This window comes from Typopeltis vanoorti, chromosome 23 (genome assembly GCF_054136105.1).
Source record: "Typopeltis vanoorti isolate ZY-2024b chromosome 23, IOZ_Tvanoo_1.0, whole genome shotgun sequence".
In the NCBI taxonomy this organism is placed as follows: domain Eukaryota; kingdom Metazoa; phylum Arthropoda; class Arachnida; order Uropygi; family Thelyphonidae; genus Typopeltis; species Typopeltis vanoorti.
In genome coordinates, this window is record NC_143571.1 from 68,482,109 (window position 1) to 68,508,527 (window position 26,419).

At 35.8% G+C, this 26,419-nt stretch overlaps 1 protein-coding gene across 3 annotated transcripts in view; it reads left to right on the forward strand.

Moving 5' to 3' along the window:
• LOC150093934 (uncharacterized) overlaps positions 1 to 26,419 on the forward strand; it is a 513,542-nt gene that overhangs the window by 14,535 nt on the left and 472,588 nt on the right. For all 3 annotated transcript variants that reach the window (XM_090412955.1, XM_090412957.1, XM_090412956.1), the window contains exon 3: positions 11,022 to 11,186. In XM_090412955.1, coding sequence (XP_090269081.1) covers positions 11,022 to 11,186 — 165 coding nt within the window. The remainder of the gene's footprint in view (positions 1 to 11,021; positions 11,187 to 26,419) is intronic.

Here is a 26,419-nt window from a genome sequence, read left to right on the forward strand (position 1 = left end):
GTTATGTATGGGATATGAGCTATTTTGACATAAGAGTCATCTTCAGAGCGCAAGGGCAAATGGAGTTTGTGTAATGTTGGCTTTATGTTTTCATTGGATTTCCTGTCATGATTTCTATTGGTGGGAATTTTGGCCTAGTTTGCATTTTTCCAGGAAAATAATATTTCAAACTGTAATTCACAAAAAAAATTAAACTCCCAGTTGGCATTCTTTGGTATTGGATCAGAGAAAGAGAGAAGTTTACACTTATTGTATTGTAATTGGCTTAAATAACCATCTCTGAAATTTTGATGGAACTAATGGTAAATTAATGCAGCCATACTTGATGTTGATGGCTCCTGTTTCTTATATGTAGTGAGATGTCATTTATGCTCTGAAGATGCAGGTTTGAAATCCATCAGAGCTACTTAATAAACACGTTTGTTCTCAGTGTTTAACCACCTAGATAGCCACGGAATAAAACATATATTTCTTATCCATATTATTTCTCTGATATTGCCTTCAATAGACACTTCCCATCCATATAATTATGGACATATATATACATTCAGACCACTACAGTGATTAATACTGTCAAGCATAATTACCAATACTTAAGTCCCTCATGTTTGGGAGCCAGTTTTTCTCACAACATACTGTAAAACTTATTGTACATTATTACTGAGCACGAGGCAAGGGGACCTGTTTTTCAGACCAAATATGGTACTTTTTTTTTTCTTTTCAAGCCACCACGTCAATCCTCTAATAAGCTAGGTCATGCAATAATAAGGGACATGACCATCTCTGTAATTAGGAGGATGGTTTTATACTGGGATATAAAAAATTGCCTACCACCTGAATTTGAATAAAATTTATATGAATTTTAAGAGTAATATGGATTATTTTCTTAAACATATTTATAATTATGCGAGTATCTCTGTTAAGTTAGAAGACTCATCGTTGAGAGACCCACATTAACCTTTATACACACAATACTTATCATACCTCTCCTTAAACTCATTCATTGTGGATATTCACAGATAATTCTGGCATTCTCTTCTATTCACTCACCATTCTCCAAGCAAAAAACCTAGTCCACACACCCATCCTATCCACACTCTTACATAACTTCCAGGGGTGACCTCTACTTCTCACTCTATTCATGTGATAAGTTTCTACCATGTCCGATATTTTCTGCCTGTCAACTAAACTTTGCAACCCACACACACTTTCAATCTATTCTCATAGATGGAAATTCCACAGACCTCTCACCTGCTTGGTCAATTGTCTCTGAATCCTCTCCACCACCTCGTGGTCCCCAAGAAACCCAGGTGATCAAATTTGTGCAGTAGCGAAGATGTGAGCAAATCACAGCTTATAAAGAGGGATAGTAACCTCCATATCTTTACTTGTTAATGTGTTTTTACAACATCCAAGTAATCCGCACCCAGTTGGGTATCTACCTGGATACTGAATGAACAATGATGGGCTGGAAATTTGGGATTTAGTTAACCAAATTGTATTCTTATCGGCTTAAACCAAATTACAAAATGATGGAACAACATGACAAAATTTCATGCCGGCTGGGGCGTCACTTGGTTAAACAAGGCCCCCTGTTGTTTTCACCAGGGAACCAGAGCAAACAGTGAAAAGTCAGCTACTGGAACAAATCTGAAAACACACCCTGACTCAACATCACTAGAGTTGAAGATCGGTACTATCAACATACGAAGCCCGAATGGCAAAGAAATAAAGAAATGGAGCTAGCTGGGGAATTAAATAAGTACCAGATTGACATAATAGGAGTGACTGAAACAAAAAAGACAAAACTGGTGAGATCTTTCAATAAATACAAAATGTTTTATTCAGGCAATAACAATCAAGGAAAAGAAGGAGTAGCCATAGTATTCAACACTAAATATGAGGCTAATCTTCTTGAATGACAGGCAGTCTCAAGTAGAGTGATGTGGGAAAATATGAGAATGGGGAACTGGACAATGAGACTTATTTGTGCCTATGGTCCCACAGAAGGTTCTACTAAGGTAGACGTGGAGGAATTTTTTAATAATTTAGAGAAAGCAACTGACACAATGAAAAAGGAAAAGTTGGTCCTTGTTGGGGATCTGAATAGCAGAGTAGGAAATGATTGTCAGACATGCAAAAATATTTTGGGAAAATTTGGAGAAAAGAGCAAAGCTAATAATAATGGCAAATACCTGTTGGATTTCTGCTCAGAACATGGACTGGTTATTACCAACACCATATTCCAACATAAAAATGTGCACAAATTTACATGGAGAGAAGAGGCAAGGAATAAAAAAAAGTCTTATTGACTATGTTATTGTTGATAGTGATGTTTTCTCCCTGGTTCAGGACACCAGAATGTACCGAGGAGTTGAAATTGGAAGTGATCACTATTTAGTCTTGACAAAATTGAATTTCATTTTGAAAAGAAGAACATGTAAGAAAGTTTTAAAGAGAATAAAATTTGAGCAGCTCTCAGATGTGAACTGTAGACTAAAATACACAAAGATTATTGAAGAAAAAATGAAAGAATTTGAGAACAGGAACCAAACCTTGGAAATTCAGTGGCAAGCCTTGAAGAAAACTCTGATTGATTCAGCCAGAGATAGATTAATCAGAACTCCATGATGGATGCAGTAAGTTAAAGAGGCAGTGAAGTAAAAGAAGAAAGCATATCAAAGGTTCCTGGCAATAAGTCAGCTTGTGCTCTTAGAGAATACAGAGACAAATGTAATTCTCATACAGAAGCCTATACGTTGGTTATACATTACTAAATCACTTAAGGAATTGACAACGTATATAAGAATATAAATTAAATTACACTTTAATAAATATTTCCAATATTTCAGCATAGTCACGTTGCCATCTTCAAAAGAAACTTACAAAAAAGGCACATGCACGTAAGCACTACAACACAGTAACTGAGAATGAAGTGAGGAAGCTATTGTTCTCCTAAAAGTCCTGATGGTCCATCAAGAACACATAGGTGTTCTTGGCCGTTGGGCTGAAGGTCTGCTGATGTAAGCCTCCCAAATTAGGGGCAGTCTCATGCAACCAAATTTGTTTAGGTTTGGAGCGTTTCTTAGGGCTAAGGCTGATTCCATGAATAGTCTTTCGAATTTGAACTTGCTGTGTATTATTGTAGCTTTCTTCCACCGTATTCTGTGGCGTGTATCCAGAGCATGGTCTACAAGACACGAGTGGCTGTACTTGTGAAACCGGATGTAGTCCCTGTGTTCCGAAATTCTGATATTCACTGTCCTGCCTGTTTGGCCAAAGTAAGACAGTTTACAGCTGTAAGGGACCTGGTATACACAGGTAGGTGTAGGGGAAGTGGTTGGTCTTTAGTGGAGCGGATAAGGGATGCCAATTTTCTGTATGGTCTGTAACAGGAGGTCAAGTCATGTTTTTTTAAGATTTTGGTAATTTTTTCCAAGGTGCCTAGGATGTAAGGAATGGTTATGGATTTAGAGTAATCCTTGTTGTGAAAGGGAGAGGTTTGTTGATTTCAATATTTTTTGGATTTTATTGGGGGGGGGGGGGTTCGTAGCTATTGGCTGAGAAAGTGTTGAGAATGTGATTTAGTTCAGTGTTTAGGGCCTTGTCATTTGAACAGATTAGTTTAGCCCTGTTGTATAGTGTTTTCACCACTCCATATTGTTGTGTGTGTGTGTGTGGGGGGGGGATTGTTGGTGAATGTACCTGCCTGTATGGGTGGGTTGTCTATAAACTGAGAAAACCAAGGTTCCATCAGTCTTAAGAACTTTTATTGCTTAAAGACAGAACCTTAAAAAACCTTGAAAATGCTAGACAGTGGCTAGTGAAACTTGTTGGCTCTTTGTATATTTTATCATTATATCTTATGGTCTTTTAGCAATAAAAGTTCTTAATTTTAATACATTAGACCAAATATGTACAATTTAAGTTCCATCAATCTGGTGAGTGACTAGTGTGTCTAGGAAAGGGAGGCTGTTGTTTTCCTCTTTTTCCAGAGTGAACTTGATTCTGGGTTGTTGTTTATTTAAGTGTGTTAAGAAGGAGAGGAGTGTATCAGAGCCATGTGGCCAAATAGCGAACACATCATCAATGTAGCAAAGCCATATGGTTGGTTTTTGTGGGGGCAGAGGCTAAGGCTTTTTCTTCAACGGTCTCTATAAAGAAATTGGCCAAGGGTGTGGAGAGTGGTCAACCCATGGCTGTCCCCTCTATTTGTTTGTAGAATATTCCCTGCCAAACGAAATAGCCTTGGTTCATTGTGAACTGAAATAGGGCTGAGATATCGAGAGGAAATTTAGCTTGGATTAGCTCTAAAGTTTCCTTGAGTGGGACATTTGTGAATAAGGAGGAGACGTCAAAGCTGACCATTATGTCACTATGTTGGAGTGTAAGGTTTTCTATGCTGGCTTTGAAGCGAGCTGAGTTTTTTTATGTGTGATGGTGTGTTGACAGTATAGTGTGTGAGCGCTTTGGCCAAATGTTTAGCTAATTTGTATGTGGGGGAATCAATGCCATCCACTATGGGACGTAATGCCATATTTTCTTTATGTATTTTTGGGAGTCCATAAATATGGGGGAGCGGGGGGGGGTCTAGAGTAAAACGGTTTTAATCTGTTAATAACTTCTACAGGCCAAGAAGGACAAAGGAGCCTGCAAAGTTTTCTGATTTGTGAGTTGGTGGGAGTGCATTCGATAGGGAGGTAAATAGCCTGATCTAATAGAAGAGCTTTAAGCTTACCTGGTAGCCCATTTGGTTAAGTACTACAGTTGCATTTCCTTTATCTGCTTTGGTGGTCTTGCTTTGGAGAGGACACAAGCTACATCCAGTCTTACACTGTTGGCGATTTGATTCGGAAGTTGGCGGATTCCTCGTTCGATCTGGATCATAATATCCTCACTAGGTATTTTTTTGGGAGCAATGGCGAAGTTGTGGCCATGTGAAAGTGCGTTGAGTGCTTCAGGGTGACTGAAGAAAGGTTGATTACGGTGTTGGCAGGAAGTTTTGGATTGACGATAGAGTTCTTTTGTAATTTTTCTAATTTTTTGATATGTTGACTTTGTATTTTCTCAAATTCTTTGTCTGCTGCAGTACACGAGACGTCATGTAAAATTGACCAATGCTTGTGATTTAAAGTGCCTCACTTCATTTAAATTCTTTGTCTGCTGCGGTGCACGAGATGTCTTGTAAAATTGACCAAAGCTCATGGTTTAAAGTTCCTCACTTCATTCTCAGTTATTGTGTTGTAGTGTTATGTGCACGTGCCTTTTTTGTACGTTCCTTTTGAAGACAGCCGAAATATCGGAAATATTTATTAAAGTGTAATTTAATTTATATTCTTATATACGTTGTCAGTTCCTTAAGTGATTTAGTAAGAGACAAATGTAAGAGAGCCAAACACTGCATAAAACTAGCTAAACAAAAGTCATGGGAAAACATTGGCAAGATCATGGAAAATAAATATCAAGAAGATGACAGTATATTCTGGAGGTTGTTGAAAAAGCTCAGAAATGGAGGAAAGAGTGTTGTAAATGGAATTAGAGATGATAAAGGTGACATGAAAACTGGAGAAAAAGATATCCTTGAAGTATGTAGTAATTACTTCGAAAAATTGCTAAATGAAACAAGCAGTGATAGCACAATGGTAAAAAATACTCAACAGGTATACAGTCAGGAATACATATATATACTTGAAGTAGAAAAAGCCATCAAAGGCTTGAAATGTGGACAGGCAGCTGGTGTAGATGATCTCTCTCGGATCTCCTCATGTTTGAGGACTCGGGACCTTCCTGATGATGCTTCACCATTGCTTTCTCTACTGTGCTTCTCTTATTGCTTGTTCTAGTTTAAGTCCAGTGATTCTTGATATTTGGTCAATCCACCTATAGGGTGGTTTCCTCTTTTTCTTTTCCCACATGGTTTACCTTGGATGATTATTTTTTCCAGGCAGTTGCCTTCCCTTCTACATATGTGTCCAAAATATTGAACTATTCTTTTGTCAATTATGTTTATCAATCTTGTGTGAATATTCATTTCTTCTAGGATACTTTTGTTTGTACGTTTTTCTGTCCAAGACACTCTTAACAATCTTCTCCTGCACCAGAACTGTAACGCTTCAATTCTTCTTCTGTCATCTTTTGTCATTGTCCAAGATTCAGAAGCATAGAGAAAGATCGAATAAACTAAGGTTTCTACAAGTTTAATTTTGGTCTTTTTTGGAGATGTGTCTGTCTTTCCAGATCTTGGTTAAATCGGTCATCGCTTTCTTATTTAGTGCTGTTGTTGTTCTTCTTATCTCATTTTTACATCCATCTTTTTTTGTTATTGTTGACAACTTCAATTCCTTCTACATCTATCTCTTCTGCGTTGTTTATAACCATTATTTTGGTTATAAATTTGGAGTAGAATGATATTCGACCAGAAATGCTGAAGTATGGAGGTATAAAAGTCTTACAATGGTTGCACTGCATAGTTAAGAAGGACTGGACAGTGGGACGAATTCCCAATGATTGGAGTAGAGCTATCATAGTACCCATATATAAAAATGGAAATAAACCTGAACGTGAGAATTACAGAGGTATTTTCCTACTGAGTGTTCCTGGTAAGATTTATGCAAGTATATTTGAGAAACAGTTGAGAAGAATTGTGGAAGAAAAGCTTGGTGAAGAACAAGCTGGATTCAGGCCAAATAGAGGCTGTCAGGATCAGATCTTCACTTTACGACAAATTGTTGAAAAAGCATGGGAATATAACAAAAATCAGTATTTAAGTTTTGTAGATCTGGAAGAGGCATATGACAGAGTGCCAAGAGAGAAGCTATTCATATATGCTACAGTTATATGGTGTCAATGGGGCATTATATCAAGCAATACTTAGTCTATATTTGATTTGTAAGTGAGCAGTTAGAATTGAAGGAAGTACAGGAAGATGGTTTAATGTTAAATCTGGTGTGAGAACAAGGATGTACAATATCCCCTCTGTTATTCATTATCTATATGGATCCCATTATGAAAGAAAGTGATATTAAACCTGGTATCAAAATTGGAGATGTTAATGTCAGCTCTTTGCTTTATGCGGATGATGTTATACTTCTAAATAAATCCGCTCCAGGTCTGCAAGATTCCCTGACTAAATTGAGTAGCTGTTGTAATACATATGGTACGAAGGTCAGCAATAAGAAGACAAAGACAATGAAAATAGGCAGAAGCATTGAAAATGTCAACTGCATTGTGAATGGAGAACCTGTAAAACATTTCAACTGCTTAGGCAAGATTTTTAGTGAAGATGGTAAATTAAATATGGAAATAGACAACAGAATCAACAAAGCTGGTATGGTAGGAAGTCAATTGAATAAATTCATATGGAATACAGTAGTATCTCGGTAATCCGAACTAATAAAAACCGTGCTCGTTTGGATTAGTGAAAAGTTCGGATCAGTGAATTTTCGCCCTAGAGTTAACAATAACTGGCGTTTAAGACAAAAATTATCAGATTCTAGTGGTACATCAGTTTAATTCTGGAAATAAAAGTAACTCATAGAAGAAAAGATAAGCTCATGTACGGTAATGTAAAACCTAAAAAGTGATATAAGTTTATTTTAGTAAAAACTTTAGTTTGTATATATCTTTATTGTTGAGGATTTTGATTTAATAGAATTGCATAGTTCAGTATATAACTTAATTTTCATAAAAAATATCACTTTCTTGTACACAACACACAAAACAAAGTTTCACAAAATAACACACAAAAGTTTTTTTTTTAATTTCTCTGTAAAAAAAAAGCCACTGATTTTCTTTCGCTTCTTGGAAGCTGAACTTTTTTCGAATGCTTCTTCTCGGAGCTGCATTAGCAAAAAAACTTTGTGGACTGGTGTATCATTCTGATTAGCCCATTCTATACACATATTAAAACTGTCAACTGCCTCTTCATGTTTTACTTTTTTTTTTTTTGGAATTTTTTATCATCATCATCGTCTGCTAATTCATTCTGTAGCGTCATATTTATAATTTAAGCATCTGATTTGATTTCAAATTCACTTTTGGTTCTACTTGTAATCCATTCCGTAACATCTGTTTGTGAAATTTCAACATTTGGATTTATATTTTTAACCAAATTATGCAAGTTTTGAATTTCTGCTTTTTGTGTATCACCGTAGTTATCTTCGTTAATTCTAGAAGGCCACAGTTTTCTCCATGATATGCGAATTGCTTCAGCTTTGAGGATTCCCAAGCAACATCAATTGAGAATGATACATCCTTCAAATTTATATTTTTTATTGATGTCGTAACATCATCATTTTGGGAAATTACATTTAAAAGCATGCCTTTACGATCTTTTAATTTAATGGATTGTATTATGTTCTGATCCATTGGTTGCAACAGTAGAGTACAGTTTGGAGGCAAAATAATAATATAATAAATATAATAAAAATAATAAATAAAACTTTTTTTTCTTTCAAACTGCAGTTCGGATTACTGGAGGGTTCGGACTAAAGAGGTTCGGATTAGCGAGATACCACTGTAAGAGAGAAATTAGTTGGAACACTAAATTAGCTGTATACAAGACAGTGTTCAAACCAATTTTACTTATGGATCTGAGAGCTGGATCAGAAGTAAAGCACTTCATCAAATACTAGAGACTGCAGATTTGAGAGTCCTGAGAATGATTAGGAGCACGAACAGATGGCATCAATAGTAATATCATATTAAAAATGAGGATATTAGGAAAGAACTTGACATTATCAGCATCCAGGAATGCATTAGTAGAGCTAATCTCAAGTGGTATGGGCACTTAAACAGAATGGGAGAGGAAAGATTATGTTGGCAGGAATACGACCCAGAGGAGGACCAATATATAGGTGGATTGATGCGGTAAAAAGTGCCTTACACGATAGAAATATAAAATCTGATAATGTTGGAGTCTTGTTAAGTAACAGACTGATTTGGAGGGAAATTGTAGATAGGAAATTAGTAATGATGTAAATTTTTCATGTAGTACTATCATATCCTGTACACCCCTTGAGGGTACATGGCAGGAATTTGATGATGATCCATAAACTGCACACTCTTCTCATTGACTTATTCCCAGCTCATTCCTGTGATACCAAGAGAGTAGAATGACATCTTTGCTTTCTCACTTCTTCTCTTTTGCTTCTATCAGCAACTCTCTCATATCTTCTCTCATTGCATATTTCTGACCTTTTGAATGATACTTGTCAGCTTAAACATTCAATTCTTTACACTTTTCCCATTTACAAAATAACATAATTTACCTTCACACCTGGGAAACATGCTTTTGTCACTTTGTCATTAAGTACACTTATTGTATACAATACCTTCTCTTTACTCCCAGTTTCATATTTTTCCCATTCACTTTTTCTTCCAATCTCTCTCTCCTGAAGTATCATATATCATTTTCCTGTGCACAGAATATTCATCCAGTGTGTTGTGAACATCTCATAGCATGTGAGCTGAAAGTTGGAACAATAGAAAAATTGTAATTGGTAAGTCAGTCTGTGTAGTTAGGCTAGTGGCTGTGTGATTCGCAACCATATGCCTGGGGAAGGAGTGTACTAGGTTCGATTCCCATCGGTGATGTGAGGAGCTCAAGAATTTTCCTCAGCAATAGCCAAGTTAGCCAGTCTTGGGCATACACAGTAGGGTTTTTCCCCAGTTTATCCTGGGGGGTTTTTCATCCTGCAAAGCAGGCAAACTGGTCTTGAGAAGCCAACACTACGGACATGGGATACACTGAGACGTAGGGCTGACCACCTTATCCTGTGAACAGTTTGAGGTCTGATGATTAATAAACCCTCACTACCGCAAGGTAAAAGAGGGTAAAAGGAAGATGAGAAGTCAGTCTGGGAGTGCTTCCATTTCTCATTCGGTATAGACAAAGTGCTTTGGTTAGAAATACTTGGGTCCGAATCCCATCTACGATGAGAAGAACCTTTTATTTATTTCCTAAAGGAGTACAATCGACAGGGGTTTCGAATTCAATGCTAACTGGTTTCTTCTTTCTACGTCATGCACATTCTATTGTACTATAAATTCCACAGTCTTTTGTGTAAAGTGATTGCCATATTAAAAAAAAGTTTTAATGATGAGCACTTGTATATAATTGTTATATATACAGGGTGTTTCAAAAAGAATGTCCCGATTTGAAAATTGTATATCTCTGCAACCACGAAACACAAATGAATGCGACTTGTACCATTTGTGATTGTGGTGAGTGAAATTTTAGGCCTTACTTTATACTTGGTAATTTATTTTGTAACTGTAACACATTTTCATTATTAAATGTAATTATCTGAAATCAGGTCATTCTTTTTGAAACACCCTGTATTATATTATTATATGTATTATGCTTATATATTTATGTATAAATTACTAACTCTGAATAAATTTCAAATCCATCCATCCTTAGAATACTGTTCACAGATTTGGAGTGGTGCACCTAATGCCTACCCAAAAAATCTTGATCCCGTCCAGAGGAGAGCAATTTGGCTCATAGATTATCTTACTCTGCCTGGCTGTTCACTCACTTGTTGCATTGTTCTGGCTTTAATCAGAACAGATTATCTGTTCTGATTAAAGCTGGAACAGAAGGCATGGGAAATTGTAATAATGATTATTAATCAGCATTTTTTTCTATTCTAACATATTCTAACACAATTTTATATAAGTCCACTTGATAGGATTCCATCTATGGAACATACATCATCTTTATTATGCATCATGGGCAACTAACTGATTGTACTGAACTTGTTTTTAAAAACTAGCCTCTTTATCATGACAGTTGAACAAGTTATTTATTCCAGACATTTGTGATTTATTTTTCAATGTGTCTAAATGTTCAACTTGTACTATGTCTGAACCACAGGTATCTCTCAAAATGTGCATTATATAAAGTTCAGTTGTAGCTTGCTTACATTGTATTTTTGAAATTATATGATTATTTTATAACTGCATGCATATTCTGTCATTCATTTACCAATGTTTTGATTATTTTCATTGGAAACAAGGTGGAATATGTGACTTCGGGAAATAATGTTGACCATTATCAAGAACCGAAACAATATATTGAGTATAAGTCTCAAAATAATGCCTCTTCAGAAATGGTGACCTACCAAGAATCTAGACCATCGTTTGATCCAAGACCTGGAGATTCAAATGAGACTTATGTACAGGTCAGTCAATATTTATTCCTTTATTTATTTTTATTAAACTGCCAAAAATATTTTATAGTATCCGTTATATCATTGTTCATCCTTAGTCATAATGATATTTTATACATCAGATAACCTTTCACACTATCTGTGAAAGAATCATCATGGACAAACAGAACACATAAAGTATTTCACTTTCTTTCTTTCTTTAGAAGACATTTTACAAAGTTTCAGTTTAAAGAGAAAGACTTTATATAAAGGAATCTGCATAGCTATGCGAGAGATAATGCATGGGTAAAAATTAGCTTAATGTTGAAGAAATATATTTAATATACTGATAGGTTGAAAGGTGTTATTAAAAATAAATACACTATTCATAATCTCAGCCTTGGGAAATATCCCATGTTCATTCTCTTCTCATAAAAAGGAGAGATAAAGCCCAGTGAGTCTGTGATCTACTATTTTCATCTCAGTCTTTTTTTTTTTTTTTTCTTCTGTCAGATCATGAAGAAAGCTGTTATTCTGCACCATAAAATAATTTTGTGTATAAATAAAGTGAAAATTAATCTGTAGGGATTTCACTGACATAAGTATACATTCTTTTTATGTCGCCCACCTGCAGATCAGCATATGGAAAGATTCAGAGTAAGCTACACCACAGCTCTTGACATATCCATCTTGTGTTATATCCAAGAAATTGGATATAACACAAGAGCCTGAAGAGGTACCCAATTAGTGAAAACCTCTCTAGCAATTTGCAGTAGAATATAACCATATAGTTGCTTTAGGATCAACATTGGATAAATAAGAGGCAGGGAGACTTCCACTTATCTTATGACAAGGGCTTTTGATCCAGTGTCAAGATCACACTTTTAGTGTACTCCATTAGTGAAGTATCCATTTGGATATTGTGAAAGTGGGTGGGTGTGCATGCACACATGATAATTATCGGTTAACAGCAGCTCCAATTAAATTATTTTCTTCAACTTTTTCTTGCCTTCCCATCAGTAAATATTTGTTTTCACTAACGATACAAAATTAATAACGGAAAACTCACGTACAAAGATTATTTAATAGTATAATTTTCGCCTGTGTGTCACAGGCATCTTCAGTACATTTTAAGCTCAAATTAAACAATAACTGACAATTCCAAAAAGCACCACCTAAGTAGCTGGTGTAAGATAACTAAAAAGGTCAATAAATTTCTTAACAAAAAAAAAAAAAAAAATGTATACAATAAAAAGTTAGGAAAGATTAGCTGATTTCACGTTTCTTTATAAAGGCGTTCCATGAGGAACTGACTTTTGTGAAGGACTCTTCTTTCTCCAAGGAACTCTATGTCTAGCGAAGATGGCATGTTCTGCAAGTTCATCTTCACTAGACATAGAGTTTATTGAAGAAAGACAAGATTCTTTCACAAAAGTCGGTTCCTCGTGGAACGCTTTATAAAGAAACATGTGAAACTTTACTTCATTCTCCTAATTTAAACAGATCTGATGGCTTATGTCTATCCCCTTTAATGGAGATAGTACTTTATAAATCAGCTAATCTTTCCTAACTTTTTATTGTATACATTTTTTTTTTTTTTTTTTTTTTTTTGTTAGGAAATTTATTGACCTTTTTAGTTATCTTACACCAGCTACTTAGGTTGCGCTTTTTGGAATTGTCAGTTATTGTTTAATTTGAGCTTAAAATGTACTGAAGATGCCTGTGACACACAGGCGAAAATTATACTATTAAATAATCTTTGTACGTGAGTTTTCCGTTATTAATTTTGTATCAATATGTCTACTCACAGTATACCTCTTTTAAAACTTGTTTTCACTACGTAGTTTAAATATATGTATAACTTATTTATTATAATTAATTAGTTAATTCACTTGACATAATTATTTAAGTTAATATTTGATTTTATTCAAAGTAAAATTTGAATTTGCTTAAGAGTTAAAGCTTAGATTACTGGTATAAAACATAGCCTATTAAGCAATGTAGAAGATCAACTAGAGCTTCTGAAATGTCCATTTCTCACCTTCTTGTGATGTAGCCCATTAAAAGGTATTAAATGGATACTGAATAAATGAGAATGAACTGACAGTTTGGGATTTAGCTGGCTACACTTTATTCATATTGGCTTAAACCATAATAAAATGATGATATAGCATGATGTAATTTCATGCTGGATGAAACGTTTGATTTAAATATCAGTTAAATAATGTTCCCCAGCGTTTTCTTCAGGGAACAGCATGAACAGTGAAAAGTCAGCTACTGGAACAAACTATACAGATCCCAAACCACATCAATAGAAAGAAAGTAGAACCGGCAATAAAAAATGAAGAAATACCTCTCTTCCCACATGCAGTGAAAGTGATACCCTCAATGACATACCAATCCTACTGTAGGGGCTTGGACCCTCTTCCATTCAGAGGTATAGCAGTAAAACTACTTTGCAGGCCAGCTGCTAGTTAGTGTACGGAACTAAATCATGTAGTAAGGGAATCTGGCAGCTTCCTGATCAGCTAGTGTCAAATCCTGCAACCACGTCTTTTGCCAGTTCGTGACTGGAGAGAGACCAAATACTGTGGCTGCAGGGAGAACTGTCGAGGCCACATATGGACAGGAGACTGAATTCCTTTGTGTGTGTGTGGTATGCCCCACTTTTTTTTTATCTCTTTCTCACCAAATACAATGTACTACAACCAAAGGAAATGCGATTTTACTGCCGATCACAAAAATCTCCCCCCCCCCGCGCCTCCAAAAATATCCAATCAAAAAATTCATAAAAACATCATAAATTCAACCAGATTTTTTAGGCTCAAGACCAAAAGAAAAGTTTCCACATCCACTTTGCCAACATCTGTGGCCTAAACAGCTTACAGTCATCTAAACCAGAATTCTTATCAGAACCCCAACTAGCAACAACCACTATACAACTCAAACTACACATTACACAGTTCTTTCTGCCACAAAGATAGCAATTGTGCATTCATCAGAACTGGCATACCATGGCAGAGATTGCAAAACCTCATATCCCCACTGTTTGATCTGCTTTGGCTCAAAATTTCCCTACCAAATCAACCTGTCCTTTTCATGTGCTCCATCGCTCTCCAAACTCCGTTAACTACTTTGACCTCTTCAACTATCTCTCTAAAGCTTGATTTAGGTGTAAAATTGAAATTGGTGAAGTAAGAAGTACCTGAGAAGATCAAATATAAGATCTGAATATTGGAATTATGACAGATTAATTTAGAGGAAAATTGTTGATAGAAAGTTCGTAATGATGTAAACTTTTTATGACTACTGTCATATCCTCTGCACTCTTCTGAAGATACGTATCAGGAACATTATGATATTTGGTTTTATACAGATTTATATGTAGTTCGATTATCACTCTTCTATACTTTTCATACAAGTCGGTTGCAAAGACTGAAGGGTACCATGAATCTGACAAAAAAAAAAAAAAAAAATTGAATTGTATCAAAATAACAGTATGTCTCTGTGAGTTCTCATTTAAAGTCCACATTATTCTAAGATTTTTTAAAAAAAAATTAGATCTACACTTCTACTAAATGACTAATAAAAGTTCCTTTAATATTCATAAGACATTTATCAAAGCCGACTGGAATTAAATTGATGGATGAAGAATGGTTTAACAGCACACATGCGCGATGGCATGCTTAGCTGGAAACTATGCATTTCAAACATCTGCATCATATCTAAAGTCTGTGTATGAAATTTCTACTAAACAATGCCCATACATTATGTAAGATAATACCTTGATTTTTGTTATATTAAGTGTGGATATAGCATTTCTGATTTTTCCTGACTTTGCAGTTAAGTATGCTCTGTATACTGCATTTTCATTCAATTTTCTGCCATAGTACAGGATGGACATCGTTGGTTGTATGATAGGCTAATCTGGATTTGAGTTTTTGTTTCTTTTCAGTATCTTTACCATATTCTGATATACAGATCTTTTTGGATCACCTTGTTTGTCTTACTTAACTTAATATGCATGAATTAGAGAATGTTTTTATAAACATTTTCTTTCTTGAGAGGTGGATGAGGTGTTTTAGGAGAATACAAAAATCTTGGGATCTTGCATAGTGTGGTGAAAGTACTTTTCTATTTGAAATTTTGTCCATTACTTGTTCAATATTGCTTATATGTCATTATTAGAGTAAGCTGCAAAATTTTATTGTTCATGTTGTTGTGTCCTGAAAAGGCTAAGAAATGTTTATTATAAAATATTCAGGTCACAACTTTAATACAACTTAGGCAGAGAATATGGAACGTTGGCAACAGAATAAGTGTAAGCTCTTTGTAAATACAAATCAATTTAAAATTTAGGAATAGTATAAAATTGTATGAAGAGCTGTTAAAAATAATTTGTATTAAGTGAGGGCCAAATGTAGAGATCAATGTAAGCTGGCAAATCCACTTAAGAACCCCGTCTCTTGTACTAAAAAAACTAAGCCTGTGAGTCAGAGTTCAAGGGTCACCTTTGCCGTCCTGTATTATGCATAAGAAGGGAGGGGAAAGACGTACTGAAAAGAAAAACCAAAGTGCCTTCCAGGAAAAGAAATCAGGTATACGTGCGACTAAATAGAGGGAGCTAAGGAGATTGACGTAAACACACGTGATCGTGTTGCCGCGCACGAATATCGAGAAATACCGAGAGGAGAAAATTAAACAAAAAGGCCATGCAAGCACCATTCAAGGCTTTTTTTCTTGGATTCCTGGTTCCAGATCTTGCGGACAGTGGTCGAGCTCGCCGTCGGAGAAGTTCCTGGCTAGTCGTGGAAGGCATTTGGTTCATCTGTTGCAGCGTTAGGAATGGGCCAAGCTATATCCTTGGACTACGATAGCTGTACGTTGTCGTGCGATGGAGGAACCAAATGGATGCCGTCTGGTCAAGGCGACGTTACTGTGTCACTTCCAATCTTTCCCGCTGAGACTCCACTCATACAGTCCGACTGGAGATGTGCTCATAAGGAACTAAAGCAGAAGGCCTTGATGACCAGACAGGGCTGGAAGAAGGTCAAGAAAATCAAGATCAGAGACGGTAAGGTAGACCTTTGATTCCTATTTCCAGCTATAGAAGAGTGTGATCCCCTAAGAGAGTATTTTGTAATGGACTAAAATTAAAGAACTGTAAGAATAGCCTATGACTTAGTATGGGTCAAGATTGTGTTAAGATTTTTTTGCCCTACGAGGCCGAGAATATCTCTGAACTTAATGCATGGAGTGTGTTACTGTGTTAATTTATGACCACATGTATTAGGATGATATGATATTAACCTATGAATTTATGCTGAAGATGCATGTAATAGTGGTCAATGCAAGTTTGTATGTGTGTCTAGTGTATTGAATTTTGAGCCTTTGATTTACCTTGAGAGCATTCCTAATAATATGTCTATAATGTATATTTGCATAATTCCTCAAGCTTATTAAAATGTTTCATTCAGGTACCTGCCTGATCTGCTTTTGTCTTATGAATTCAAAACAACCGCTCATAAAATACTAACGAACTAAGCGGGTTATATCCTTGTATATAAACTCTTAAAGTGAGCCACGACTGTGAGGAAGAAGTAAGAAAACGAAGGGACAAGATAATTTCAATCTAATTTTCATGTATCACTTTGAGAGGGTTGCCCTGGGTAAGAATCCCGTCTATCCAAGGTATTAGCTGGCGCAGTGAAAAAAATAAATTTTGTTAATACTTATCGGTTGAACTCTATCAGATTGTTGTGTGATTAGATAAAACATAAGATATAAAGAGGCCAATGAGACTGCAAAGAACTAATGGAAAGAATACTTGGTAGGAAGTATTGCATGTGTGAGAGAATTAAGATAGCTGTGAAAATATTAATAAGTAAATATTTTATTTAAGGGTATATAGTAGAAAAAGGGGGAGAAAGAACGTTATATCAAGTGACTTAGACGAATAGAGATAAGTAAGAACAAAGTAATATATTAGACGAAATTAAAGATAAAGACCAGCAGCGTAGGATATAGAGGGAAAAAAAAAGAAAAGTAAGGATGTTATAACAATGTTATACTTATATCCATTTTGAGATAAGGTATGGTTTACCTAGTTAAGATTTCGAAACCTCTATGCTACATCTCGCCACCATCCGTAATAAAAGATAGGAATAAATAAAATGCTAAGGGTCAAATCATACAGCATCTCTGCTATCAGCATAGAGAAGAGATGAAGAACTTATATACCTTAACTATATCCTGTCTCAAAACGAGTATAAGTGCAATGGATGATCAGCAAGATCTTGCAACTTTCTACAGACAGTCGCAACTAATCAACAGTACAGAGGTGCAGTTTCCTTTGTTATAATGAACATGCAATGGACAAAATTTTTATAATACTTCAATGACATTAGCTAAAATTAACTTTTATCCCAGTGTGCAAAAACCCAAAATGTTTAAGTCCACCTAAATCACCTCAATTTATGTTTATTAAATCCACTGTTCATGCAGCATATGTTATGTTGGACAAACAGAACAGTCCAGAGAGATCTATGCATCAGAACTTGATACAGATGTGGAAAGAAAATAAAATATAAATCTGCATTAGCCTATCATACAGTCAGTGAAGGTCATCCTGTATGTTGCCAGAAAATAGAAATGCTGTATATGGATTTTAAGTTCTATGTCAAGAAATTCAAGGAAGCTTCAGAAATATTATTATTATACATTTCCATGGAGTCGGAATACTCATCGTTGGAGATCCATTTACTTACACACACACACACCACCATTCACACAATACCTGTTATACTTCTCCTTAAACTCATTCACTGATGAAGCACCCACAACCATTTCTGGCAACCCATTCCACCCATTTACCTCCCTCCAAACAAAAAACTTACTCCTAACACCCTTGCTAACCACAGTCTTAAACAACTTCTACTCCTTTCCTATAAGTCCTGTCAAATCAATCCTATAAACCCCTTTAATAACCTTATATCTGTTTAAGAAGTAAACAGATTACTGAGGCAAGACCTACCCTTCACAGAACCTTGTCATACTTTATAGAGTATTGTATTCCTATCCACCTAGTCCTGAATTCTATTTTTCACCAATTTCTCCAATACCTTAACCACACTTCTGAGATGCTGATTACCTTATAATTTCCTACTTCTGTCTTGGAACTTTCTTTATGCAACTATTTTGATCTCTTTCTTTGATCACTACATTGGCACCTTCCCAGAGACTTTAATTAAACAGCTTTGTCAGAGTAGCTGATAATTCCCTTGCACATTCTCATAACACATGGACTGATATGTCATCTAATCCCATGGCTGTGTTCGTATTGAGGTTCTGCAATATTTTAAGTACCTCCATTTCTTCAACCTCTGTTCACCTATCAGTCAATATCACATCTCGCATTGCAATGTCACCACCTAGATATTACACCTCTGTAAAATGCTCACTGAGTAATTCACTCAGTATTTGGTTTGGTTCCTCCTGGTACCTCCCCACCATCAGCACTTTTTAGATTTCTTTTGGCTTCATCAACTGGCTTTATCATTAGCTTTGGCCTTGCTTACCATTCCAGTCACTCTTCTTGCCTGCACCTTATACTCATGGTCATGCTGATCAGGTTTTTCTTTATAATGCCTCAACAACCTTTCTTTGTTTGCAACTCCTGCTTGCTGAAGTTATTCATCCATCTAACTCCTACCTGATTTAACCTTTTTACTATAGGTATACATTCAGATATTGCTTTCTTTAAACACCTTCCGACACATGCACCAACAACATCTCTTCCCTCCAAATTCTTATGCTATTGCTTTGCTGAAAGTCTCCTCAGCTTGTCATAATTATCTGCTTTGTAATTCCACATATATCCATCATCATCATCATCAAATTGCTGTCATATAACCTCAAGGTGTGTACAGGATATGATAGTACTACATGAAAAATTTACGTTGTTACTAACTTCCTATTTACAATTTTCCTCCAAATCAGTCCATTACCTGTCAAGACTCCAACATTATCAGATCTTATATTTCTATTGTCTAAGGCACTTTGTACGGTATCAATCCACCTATATCTTGGTTTTCCTCTGGGTCGATTTCCTGCCAACCTGGCAGAGGACACTTGTTTTGCTAATCTTTCCTCGTCCATTCTGTTTAAGTGACCATACCACCTTAGATTAGCCCTGCTAACGCATTCGTGAATGCTGATAATGTCTCAAGTTCTTTCCTAATATCCTTGTATTTAATATGATATTTCCATTGATTCCATCTGTTCACGCCTCTAATCTTTCTCAGAACTCTCATATCTGCAGTCTCTAGTCTTTGGTCAAGTGTTTTACTTCTGACCTAGCTATCAGATCCATAAGTTAAAATTGGTTTAAACACTGTCATCATCATTGTATATACAGCTAATTTAGTGTTCCGACTAATTTCTTTCTTATTCCATATGAATTTATTCAATTGACTTCCTACGTTACCAGTTTTGTTAATTCTATTTAACTATTTCCATATTTAATTTACCATCTTCACTAAAAATCGTGCCTAAGTAGCTGAAATGTTTCACTTGTTCCACAGGTTCTCCATTCACAACACAGTTGACATTTTCAATGATTCTGCCTATTTTCATTGTCTTTGTCGTTTATTGCTTACCTTCATACCATATCTATTAAAACAGTTATTTAATTTAGTCAGGGAATCTTGCAGACTTGTAGTGGATTTATTTAGAAGTATAACATCGTCCGCATGAAGAAAAGAGCTAGCTGACATTAACATCTCCAATTTTGATACCAGGTTTAATACCACTTTCCTTCATAATGTGATCCATATAGATAATGAATAACAGAGGGGATAATGTACATCCTTGTCTCACACCATTTTTAACATTAAACAATCTTCCTGTACTTTCTTCAATTCTAACTGCTGACTTACAAATCAAATAAAGACTAAATATTGCTTTATATAATGCCCCATCGACACCATATAACTATAGCGTATTGAATTGTTTCTCTCTCGGCAACTTGTCATATGCCTTTTCCAAATCGACAAAACTTAAATATAGATCTTTGTTATATTCCCATTATTTCTCAACTATTTGTCGTAAAGTGAAGATCTGATACTCACAGCCTCTGTTTGGCCTGAATCAAGCTTGTTCTTCATGAAGCTTTTCTTCCACAATTCTTCTCAACCATTTTTCAAGCATACTTGCATAAATCTTGCCAGGAACACTCAGTAAGGAAATACCTCTGTAATTCTCACATTCAGTTTTATTTCCCTTTTTATATATGGGTACAATGAGAGCTCTACTCCAATCATCGGGAATTCTTCCCTCTGTCCAGGCTTTCTGAACTATGCAGTGCAGCCACTGTAAGACTTTTATACCACCATAATTCAGCATTTCTTGTCAAATATCATCTACTCCTGCTGCCTTTCCACATTTCAGGCTTTTGATGGCTTTTTCTACTTCAAGTATGGATATGTATTCCTGACTGTATGCCTGTAGAGTGTTTTTTACCACTGTACTATCACCGGTTGTTTCATTTAGCAATTTTTTAAAGTAATTACTCCATACTTCACGGATATCTTTTTCTCCTGTTTTCATGTCACCTTTATCATCTCTAACTCCTTTTACAGCACCCTTTCCTCCATTTCTAAGCTTCTTCAACAATCCTTTTCTAGTAGCAAGGCTTATATGTTGGTCATACATAACTGGTAATTAGTTTACAGAATTAACAACGCATATAAAGTATATTAATTAAAGGTAACTTTAATAAATAACTTCTATATTTCGGCAACGTCACGTTGACATCTTCAGGAACATAAAGATATGGTATGTGCGTGCAGGCACTAACAAAGGCAAATGAGGAAGAAAGCAAGAAACTAATATTGTTCCTAAAGTCCTAATGGTGTTCTCTGGTGGGCTAATTTGGTTGACTTGGCAGTTGGGCTGAAGTTCTCAAAATGTAAGTCTCTCAAATTTGGGGTATTTTCATGCACCCAAATTTGTTAAGGTTAGGAATGTTTTTTAGAGCTGCTGTAGATTCCTTGAATAATCTTTCGTATTTAAACTTGCTGCGGTGTATTATTTTTTGTTTTCTTCCAACGAATTCTATGGTGGGTATCTAAGGCATGGTCTGCCAGCCCAGAGTGGCTGTACTGGTGAAACCAGATTTAGTCTTTGTGTTCTGAAATCCTGATATTTTTGTTCTGCCTGTTTGGCCAAAGTAGGACAGTTTGCAGCTGCAAGGGACCTGGTATACACCAGGTAGGTCTAGGGGAAGTGGTTGGTCTTTGGTAGAGCAGATAAGTGATGCCAACTTTTTATATGGTCTGTAACAGGAAGTAAGGCCATATTTTCTGAGGATATTGGTTATTTTCTCAGAGGTGCCCTGGATGTAGGGGATGGTGATAGATTTCGTGTAATCTTTATTGTGGAGGGGGGGGGAGGGGGGTTGTGGTTTACTGGTGTTACACCTGATATCTTGAGAATATAGTATTCTCAGTTATCATGGTGTAACATGAAAAATAAATAACATAACAAAAAATCCCATAACAAAAAATAGAAAGGAATAATTTAATTAATAAAATATTCTTGCATCCAGTATAAATTGAGTAAAATGTAGAGGTCTATTGTTTAGTTAAGATAACAAAAGAAAAGAATATATTAAGATGTATTATGACTAAACAAGGAATTTGTATTAAATAAGTAGCTAACTAAGGATTAATATAGTAATGCGATTAAGAATGAAAGAGTTAAGTGCATAAGTATAAAAGAATGAGTCATGAAATACGCTATGTAAGAGGCTACAGATTAAGCATTAAGTAGAATTCTGAGAAAAGGTTTAAAAGGGGGTTAAGATAGAGGCTAACAAGAGAAATAACGGAATATCGCTTAGGGCCTATATCCGGATAGAAACTTCGTTACGAGTTGCCAATCAAAATGACGCATGGCGGCAAAATGCTACCCAATTGGTAGACAGACGGAAAACAAGTAGGAGGCGGGAAAAAGAAGTAAGAAAGGGCGCCGTTAGGGAGGCAGCTGTAAAAGGGTTGGTAACCCCCCCCCCCCGTGGCTTTTTTTTTTTTTTTGAGAAGAGTAGGCTCTTTTGGGTTTTGGAGAAGATGTTTAGATAGTCAAGGAGGCCTTAGGCCTTTTTGCCTTTTGCCAGAGGAGAAGAAACGTTTGGACAGTCGCGGTGGTTTTAGTTTGGTTTTCTAGTGGATTTTACGGTGTTCCTGAGTGGAGAGATATGGCTTATATCCTCATGCCACAACAAGGAATCGAAGGTGAGCGGGAAAGCTATTCTCGTATTCCTATGTAGAAAGTGAAATACACCATAGAGTCATAGGAAGCTGTGAAAATATCGATGTCCTCGTTTCGGATAGTACAGCCGACGGCGCAGATGTTTATATAGCCCTGAATTGCAAGAAGTTATGCAAGCAAGTTCGTTCAGTAGAAGGTAAAGGCCCGTAAGTGAAGCTAAAGAAAGGTATTGTGAATTTTGTCTTATGTTAACTAGAAGTTGTTTGTGATAGGTACCATTGTCATAATACGGAACTGTTAAAGTGATTAGGGAGAAAATATAATAGGACTTTAGAATTTGATAGAGAGTGTTAAAAGTAAGCTAGCTAGTGTTGATAATTTGTGAATATTTAATTGTCCTAAGAATCTTGAGTGCTACTATATTGTAAAAGGAAAGTTAATGACATAGTTGTGTGTTAATGAAGTAAAAGGTTTTGTCAATATTGAGATTGATTAGTGTGAATTGAGTAATCATGTAGCCTGAGGAATTTGAATGCCTAGTGAGATGTGTAGAGATTCGGAATTGTCATAAGTATGTGCTAGAGTAGTTAATGATTTTGTTAGTGTACTTGAAGTTGAATAATCTAATAATGTGTGGTGATCTAATTTGTCCATGTTAAGTGAATTCATGTTTTGTATGAAATTTTGTGGCGGCATGATCGTAGTAACTTTTGTCGAATCATAGCCCAACTACTTGTATTAAGCTAATTTTAGTGTGTAAGTAATTTAGTTGAGTATTTTGATATGTACCATGTTTAGAGAAATAATAAACCTTTTGTTTAATGATAAAAAAGTTGTCTGATATTGCTAATCCAATGCACCGCTTAGAAACATTCGAGCCTAATCACGCGGGGAATTAATGTTAAGAAACGGGTAGTTTAAGGAATTAATGTTGAGTAACAAGAAATAGTGTCACGACTGCAATAGTTACACTTTCAGATATTTGAGTTCCTTTTCTCTGTTTATATATAAAATTATCTTAAACTAAATATCCCAAAGGGCGCAGTTAAAATACAAATACTAGGGATACTACGGGGAACAAATAACTCAGATATTAGTAGAAAATTTGTTGATGTCTTGAAAGTAGAAGTTAGAAGAATATAGATGAAGGCAATTTGTAAGACAAACAAAAATCGTAAGATAGAATGGGACATAACACTGGTTTGAGTATTTTTTGGATTTTTTTGGGGTTATAGCCATTGGCTAAGAAAGTGTTGTGGATGTGTTTAGTTCAGTAGTTAGGGTCTTGTCATCTGAGCAGATTAATTTTGCCTTGTTATATAGTGTTTTTATAACCCCATATTGTTGTGTTGTGAGGGGGGGGATTGCTGGTGAATGTATCTGCCAGTATGGGTGGGTTTTCTGTAAACAGAGAAAACCAAAGATCCATCAAGCTGGCGGGTGATTAAAGTGTGTAGGAAGGGGAGGGTGTTGTTTTCCTCTTTTTCTAAGGTGAACTGGACTCTGGGGTGTTGGTTGTTTAAGTGTGTTAGGAAGGAGTGGAGTGATATATAATAGCTGACAATTGAGTTGAAAGGCTAACTCTCTTCAACCGAATTCCATATGTGAAACTGCCATAACATTCATTATATATATATTACTTAGTTTTAACACTTTTACAAATTTTAACACGTTCGGTTGAATTTTATTGCTGCCTTGGGAAATCGAACTCACACACATCTAATTAATAACAATAGTTTTTAGTTAGATACTGTGTTTGCCCATGCAACATATGGTTTTGTTTCTGTCTATATATACAGCATAGTTTCTGTATGAGGGGACATGTGATTCATTAATTAGTGTGTTTTTATCCCAGTTGTCTCTTCTTAGCACTATTTGTTGAGAAATATATTGCACAGACTCCTCGTACCTTATTCACTAGCATAATAAAAGTACTTGTTTTTATTGCCTCTGCAGTATAGTGACTGTTAGAGAGGGGTGTTGTTTACCACTGCAAGGGAGTTACTATCTCCCCACATGAATTTGTTTAAGCTTTTTTTCATGTGTGAAATATATGCGAAACTTTTATTGGTGACAGAAAACTAGCTCGGATGACAGTGATAATATAAAATGAGTTTTGATATGTATATAAAGTCAATATCAACAGTTCCTGATTACGAACATGTGTTGAAAGGGACAGGAAGATTTGGAGCTTCCCTGGAGAGCATTCGAAGTAAATACAATTAACCACTGATTTGAAATGAAACATATCAATAAGCAATATTTACTAATATTCGTTAAGCGCCAAAATACGAATGAAGCAAAGTTTGTGAACCAACACCAATGCGTGAATTTTTCCATTAAAATATAAAAAATAACAAAAAAGAAATAATAAATAATAAAAGTTAAATACGTTTCTTTTAAAATAAAAAAAAATCTACTTAGTCTTAAAACATTTTAAATTTGTTTTCATTATTTCACGGTCCCCTCAACAAAATCTAGGGCCCCCAAGGGGGCCACAGCCCACAGTTTGGGAAGCGCTGATCTAGAGGAAGCAGTATTAAATTATAAGGAGGGTTAATCCGGTAGGAGTTAGATGGATAAGTAATATCATTAAGCATGAGCTGCAGAAGAAGAAAATGCTGTGGAAGGTATGTAAGAGAAAGGTGACCAGCAAACTCATGTACACTACAAGACTCAGGTAAAAAAGATGACCAACTTGGAAAGGAAGGCAAAATCTGATTATGAGAAGAGTCTAGCCAAGTAGGCCAAAGGAAATCCCAAAGAGTTCTTTCATTATATGGCAAATAAGAGGAAGAAAGACTATGGAAGATTAACCTTAATGAGTGACGATGGTCACGAGGAGACAGAAGTGGATAAAATCATTGAGTTGCTGAGTGACCATTTTTATATCATCCTAGTGAGGTTACTGCCTTAACCTATGTGACAGATGTTAATGTAAGAAAGAGATGGATGAGTTGGAGGATCTTAAGATATTGCAGAATCCCAATGTAAATACAGCTGTGGGATTCAATGGGATATAAGCTAAGGTTTTGCAAGAATGTGCAAGGGAACTGGCAATGCCTTTGACTAGACTCTTTTAAGTCTCAGCTCTGGTAGAGTTCCAAGGGAGTGGAAAGAGGGCAAAATAATTCTTTTGCATAAGGGAGGTCCTAAGATTACAGTAGCAAATTATAGACCAATCAATATCTCAGGAGTGGTGTAAAAGTACTAGAAAAATTGATAAAAAAGGGAATTCAAGAATGGGTAGATAAAAATATGATGCTGTATGAAGGTCAACATGGCTTTGTGAAAGGTCGGTCATGTCTTAGTAATTTTTTATAATAGAGTAATAGCTGAGTTGGATAAAGGAAATGGCTACGTGATGATTCTGCAAAGGCATTTGATAGAATACCATTAGAACTCTGTTACATAAATTAGAACAGTGGGGATGGATATGACACTGGTTAAATGGATAAGAGGGGTGGCTGCTGGACAGATATCAAAAAGTGGTGTATGCAGGGGCAGAATCGAGGCAAAAACAGATGACTAGTGGTGTGCTGCAAGGTTCAGTGCTGGGACCACCATTGCTGTTTAATTTGTACATAAATGATATAGGAAATAACATAAAAGGAATATACAGTTGTTTGCTGATAATGCAAAATTAGGTAGAGTAATAGTTACTTAAGGTGATATGGAGAGTTTGCAGAATGATTTAAATAGGCTGTCAATATGGGCAAAATTTAATGGGTTCTCAGTTTAATGTTGAAAAATGTGAAGTTATGCATTTTGGAATAAATAGATCGCAAGCTGTGCATCACATCGATGGCACTGTACCCCAGGAAATAGATGAAGCTAGAGATTTACGTGTGATGGTAAATGGAGAGTTAAATTTTAGAGGACATGTTTCTAAGTTAGCCCATAAAATTACTTGGCTCTTGAAGAACAGATTAACAAGTAGAGATAAGAAAGTTGTTATCCCTCTTTATAAGGCCTTGATATGTCCACATCTGGACTAC